Below are 6,130 nucleotides of genomic sequence, written 5' to 3' on the forward strand. Positions count from 1 at the left end.
TCCACCCAAAGCTAGGAAAGCGTGGGAGGTAGTACCTTACTCATCATCCTACCTGCTGCCCCAGATTTAGAACAAAAGTCAGAGACAACGTGCACTCTCCAGTGCGGGCCCTTTCCCGCTGAGGCCCGGAAACACACTGCAGGTCAGGGCCTCATCCCAGCATTCTGAGGAGACACTCTGGCACCACTACCCTGAGGTGGGGAGGGCACAGCCCTCCCTGTGCACTGAGCCAGACCTGACGTCTCTGCAGTTACAGCAAGCCAGGCCTCTGCCTACCTTCTTGTTCCCTGCCTGCTGCCCTGGTTCTCGCCAGCCACAAGTAAGGTTTCTGAGGCTTCATGGGTGCTAGGATGGGTCAGGCCAGGGAGAGCCAGGATGAGGAGGAAGCCCTCGTGGGAGCCCTGTCCCCCAGAGCCCCAGATGACACACATTGCAATCCTGTCCCTGGACGTACGTGTGGAGATCATGCAGCACCACAGAGGGAGGGGGGCCGGGAGGGGGCACAGTCCCTGGCCCCCTGCCTGCAGGGGCAGCTGTCGCATGAGGGTGGTGGGCCTCTGGAGGCGCGGGATGAGCGTGCTGCTGGGCGGCCCTGGGCGCATGCAGGGGCTCAGGACGCAGCCTCGTCTTCTTGGACGCCAGGAAGCTCTGGGCTCTTGCTGCTGTCGCCACACCCTTCTTTCCTGCCAGGGAACACCAGGGACAGAGGGACTTCAGGGCTTAGAACATGCATTGAAGAGGACAACTCTTGCATATGTGCACACAGGCAGTTAAACCCTGTGACCTCTCAAATCCCCTCTACCCACCTCCCTAAGCTGGGTCTCCACTTGACCCCCTCACACCGTGGCAGCTGGCCCTGGCTGGTCTCCCTGCTCCTAGCTTCAGCCCACCACCTTCTATGGTTCTCCACTGCCCTGAGACGAAATCTAAATTTCCCAGCCTGGCCTCTAAAGCCTCTCATGATCCACCACAACTGACTTCCCAGTGTCGCTGCAGTATCAGCCAGGTTGGGGCCTTCACGTGACCTCATTCAACTCCCAGTGGATCTGGTCATTTTGTACTTTTTTGCCTTGTTCACAGGACAGAGTCTACCTATTACCAGTTTTGGGATTTTTTTTTCTGTATTCAATGGATTCCTGTATCTAATTCCACCCCAGCCTACACACATACAGACCTTTCTTTGTTTTTTTGTTTTGTTTTTGGAGAGGTTTTTGCTATAGGGCACATGTGCTCACCAGAAAGACAGAGACAGAGAGACAGAAAGCTAGAAATCACCCCCCAGAGGGGATGGTCACGCCATAATCCCTCCTCCTCCATTCTCCTCTCGGGATCTTGGGCACACATGCACACGTGCCTGGCATGAGTTTAAGTCACCAGGTCCGGGACTCAAACCATGGTCAACCACATGGGAGTCCAACAACATAGCCATTATGCCAACTGCTGGTCCCTGTTTGTTTTTAAGAGAGATTTTTGCTACAGGACATGTGTGCTCACTGGAGAGACAAAGAGATGGAAAGTGAGAAATCATCCCCCAGGTCATGCCGCAATCCCTTGTCCATTCTCCTCTCAGGATCTTGGGCACATACATACATGTGCCTGGAATAAGTTTTAAGCCACCGTGTCCAGGACTCAAACTGTGGTCAAACTATGTGAGAGTCCACTGACATAACCATAATGCCATCTGCTGATCTTTTTGCCACAGGGCGCGTGTGCTCACCAGAGAGACAGAGAGAGAAAGAGAAACAGAAAGCAAGAAATCACCCCTGGAGGGATGACCACACTGCAAGCCCTTCTCCTCCATTCTACTCTCAGGATTTTGGGCACACGTGCACACGTGCCCAGCATGAGTTTCAAGCCACTGGCTCTGGGATTATTTTTATTGAACTTTATTATTATTATTTAATTTGAGAGAGAGGGGAAGTGAGAAAGCAAGCCACTAAGTACAGGACTCAAACGCTGGCCATGTGGAAGTCCAGCAACGTAACCATTACGCCATCTGCTCGGCCCCAGACCTTTCTTTTTAAATAACTTCTGAATGGTTTTGATATCTTAAAAAAGAATGAATCCCACTTAATTTTTTTTTTTTTTGGAGAGGTTTTTTCGCTATAGGGCGTGTGCGCTTGCCAGACAGACAGAGAGAGACATAGAGACAGAAAGCGAGAAATCACCCCCCAGGGGTGATGGTCATGCCACAATCCCTTCTCCCACATTCTCCTCTCGGGATTTTGGGCATGCACGCACACATGCCCGGCGTGAGTTTTAAGCCACCGGGTCCGGGACGCGAACCGCGGTCAACATAGCCATTATGCTAACTGCTGGTTCCCAATCCCACTTAATTTTTTAAAGAGTTTTCCTGTAGTGTGCATGCACTTGTGAGAGATAGACAGGTAGAGGCAAGACCCTGCCACAGGGAAATGGCCACTCTGCAATCCGTTCTTCTCCATTCTTCTCTTGGGGTTTTGGACACATGCACACATGCACCGGGAGTGTTTTTCAAGCCACAGGGTCCAAGACGCGAACCTTACAGCCATCCAGGGCCTTAACCTCCACACTGCCCACTTAATTTTATTAGAGAATTTCGAAAGCTATCGTAAAGTGTACGGAGCAGTCTACCAAGGAGCAGTCACAGGAGCAGGTGTTGGACGCTACCCTGGCAGGACGAGGCCCCCTGTGCAGCACGGATGTACTTCCTGGCCCACTGTACAGAGCCTGGCGTGGTGATGCACACCTGTAGTTCCAGCCATAAGCGAGGCTGGGGCAGGAGGACCGCAACACGCGAGACCCTGTCTAAAACATCACACAGGCCCAGCCACGGTGGCACACAGAGAGGCCACTACTCGGAAGACTGAAAGCTGCATAGCAGGCCTGGGCTCAGCTCCTAAGCCAACCTGAGCATGCCAGGGACACCTGTGTATACCTGTGATCCTCGCTAATTGAGAGACTGAGGCAGGAAGACTGTGACATGGCAAAACTGTCAAATGTACCTATCTCTGTCCCTGTCCCTCCAGCCTCTGCCACCTCATTAAACACACACACACACACACACACACACAGGCCAGCAGGTGGTGTGGCAGTTAAGGGCACTGGACTCCCACATGACCAACTGTGATTAAAGTCCAGGACCCGGTGGCTTGCTTTCTGACTTGCCCCTTCTCTCTCTGTCTCACAAATTAAGTAATAATAATAAAGTTAAATGAAAATAATTCTAAAACACATACAACAAAAACAAAACACATACACATACCACACATTCACAAAAACTAAAAAAATAAGAAGCTCCTAAGTCTAGGAAGGACGAATGTTGGACTCAATGATGAGATATAACCCCCTCTCAAAATTAAACTTGGATCATGGAACTATAGGATTTTTCTTTTTTCTTTTTTGAGAGGTTTTTGCTATAGGGCGTGTGCACTTGCCAGAAAGACAGAGAGACAGAGAGACAGAAAGTAAGAAGTCACCCCCTGGGGGGATGGCCACGCCACAATCCCTTCTCCATTCTCCTCTTGGGATCTTGCCCCCGCGCCCAGGGAGTTTAAGCTACCCGGGCCGGGACTCGAACTGTGGTCAACTACATGGGAGTCAGCGACATAGCCATTACGCCAACTGCTGGTCCCAGAACTACAGGATTTTATAGGTAGAAAGTATTAAACCCAGTCGTCTCATAGTCACAGTCGGCCAGGCACAAAGTAGATACTGGAAATGTCTTTAACCTGCTGGTGACAGGCTTGTCTCACCACTAGGGGGCACTGGGCCACAGGAACTGAGAGTGACCAGACTTCCAGGTTGTGGACACAGTCCTGAATCTCCATGTCATCCTGGCGTGATTATTAATAGCTTCCCCTTTCATCTTGAGGTGGGCCTGTTTGGATGTTCAATTATACACAACCTCCCCCCACACACTACGCACAACCAGCACCAGAGGCCTGCAGACTGAGGTGAGCTCAGGAACCCTCCCCACTCCGATGCCAACAACCTCATTGAAGAGATGGGAAACTGCAGCTCAGGGCTGTCAGGCTTCTCCAGTCCCCGCATTGTGACATCCCTGAGTGCAGGGAGCAGCCATCAGCGTGTCCACTATGACAAGACCTGACCTCCTGGAAAGCCCCCTTACGAGAGAGAGGCCTCACAGAAACCTCACAGAAATCTGGACCCTTGGACAGACAAAAGTGAAGGGACTCTCCCGAGAGGCTGGGCAACATCCAGCGTTCTCCCCTCTGGGAGCACAGCTTCACCACTGGGCAAGCCAGGAGGGCCAACCCTGCCAACCCTGCAGCACCCTCCACAGGCTGGGGAAGGGCAACCTCTGTTCTAGGACATCCTGGTTCAGGAGCCCCGCAGATTCTCTCTGCAGGTCTGTGCACAAACTCCAGGCCTTGTTGGCATCCCAGACTGACTTCTTATATTGTAGTGAAAGAAGGTGGAGGGGGCCAGCCAGGTGGCATGGTGGGCAGGACAGCTGAATCCCGGGACCAGCAGATGGCGTAATTGTTACATCACTGCAGATTTAAAGCCCCAGAGGGCTGAGCTGGACCCAGCGGAGTTCCTGTGAGACAGAAGAGTCTTCCTGTCCTGTGGAGGAGCTGGGTGGGCGCCTCATCCCCAGGAGTGTGTGAGGCAGGGATGCTGGGCCCATAGCTGAAATAAGAGCTGGACCAGGGAGGTCCCTTCTAGCCCCACACAGCCTCAAGGACAGGGGTACAAACAGCACCCTATTCTCAGATCTGGCTGAGACCCCAGGCTCCAGGCTCAGCTAACGACTCTTGCCAACCCTGCCCTCTGCAGCGTTCTTCACAGGCCGAGGGAGGGCAACCTGTGTTCAATGACACTGAGAGTACTGGAATTGTCTTTACCCTGCTGGTGACAGGCTTGTCTCACCACTAGGGGGCACTGGGCCACAGGAACTGAGAGTGACCAGACTTCCAGGTTTGTGGACACAGTCCTGAATCTCCATGTCATCCTGGCGTGATTATTAATAGCTTCCCCTTTCATCTTGAGGTGGGCCTGTTTGGATGTTCAATTATACACAACCTCCCCCCACACACTACGCACAACCAGCACCAGAGGCCTGCAGACTGAGGTGAGCTCAGGAACCCTCCCCACTCCGATGCCAACAACCTCATTGAAGAGATGGGAAACTGCAGCTCAGGGCTGTCAGGCTTCTCCAGTCCCCGCATTGTGACATCCCTGAGTGCAGGGAGCAGCCATCAGCGTGTCCACTATGACAAGACCTGACCTCCTGGAAAGCCCCCTTACGAGAGAGAGGCCTCACAGAAACCTCACAGAAATCTGGACCCTTGGACAGACAAAAGTGAAGGGACTCTCCCGAGAGGCTGGGCAACATCCAGCGTTCTCCCCTCTGGGAGCACAGCTTCACCACTGGGCAAGCCAGGAGGGCCAACCCTGCCAACCCTGCAGCACCCTCCACAGGCTGGGGAAGGGCAACCTCTGTTCTAGGACATCCTGGTTCAGGAGCCCCGCAGATTCTCTCTGCAGGTCTGTGCACAAACTCCAGGCCTTGTTGGCATCCCAGACTGACTTCTTATATTGTAGTGAAAGAAGGTGGAGGGGGCCAGCCAGGTGGCATGGTGGGCAGGACAGCTGAATCCCGGGACCAGCAGATGGCGTAATTGTTACATCACTGCAGATTTAAAGCCCCAGAGGGCTGAGCTGGACCCAGCGGAGTTCCTGTGAGACAGAAGAGTCTTCCTGTCCTGTGGAGGAGCTGGGTGGGCGCCTCATCCCCAGGAGTGTGTGAGGCAGGGATGCTGGGCCCATAGCTGAAATAAGAGCTGGACCAGGGAGGTCCCTTCTAGCCCCACACAGCCTCAAGGACAGGGGTACAAACAGCACCCTATTCTCAGATCTGGCTGAGACCCCAGGCTCCAGGCTCAGCTAACGACTCTTGCCAACCCTGCCCTCTGCAGCGTTCTTCACAGGCCGAGGGAGGGCAACCTGTGTTCAATGACACTGAGAGTGGGGGGAAGGTGCCTCAGTCTCCCCCAACCCATCCTACCCAGAGAACAGCCCAGAGGCCTCAGCCCACCAGTACTTACATCAGTAAGTTTCCTGGAGCAGACATGGACCGCTCTTTCTTCCGAGCTTGGTGCTCAAACGCGCTCCCAAAGGAACG

General features: G+C 53.5%; 1 protein-coding gene across 1 annotated transcript in view; it reads right to left on the bottom strand.

The window, feature by feature from the left end:
* Positions 1 to 53: 53 nt before the first annotated feature.
* The window catches only part of CAMKK1 (calcium/calmodulin dependent protein kinase kinase 1), a 26,545-nt gene continuing 20,468 nt past the window's right edge, over positions 54 to 6,130 (bottom strand). The window contains exons 15-16 of the mRNA XM_006167597.2: positions 6,054 to 6,090; positions 54 to 683 (exon numbers count right to left, since the gene is read on the bottom strand). Of these exons, the coding sequence (XP_006167659.1) occupies positions 611 to 683; positions 6,054 to 6,090 (110 nt within the window). The 3' untranslated portion in view covers positions 54 to 610. The remainder of the gene's footprint in view (positions 684 to 6,053; positions 6,091 to 6,130) is intronic.

The sequence above is a fragment of the Tupaia chinensis genome, unplaced genomic scaffold, assembly GCF_000334495.1.
Source record: "Tupaia chinensis unplaced genomic scaffold, TupChi_1.0 Scaffold144899_1, whole genome shotgun sequence".
Taxonomy (NCBI): domain Eukaryota; kingdom Metazoa; phylum Chordata; class Mammalia; order Scandentia; family Tupaiidae; genus Tupaia; species Tupaia belangeri.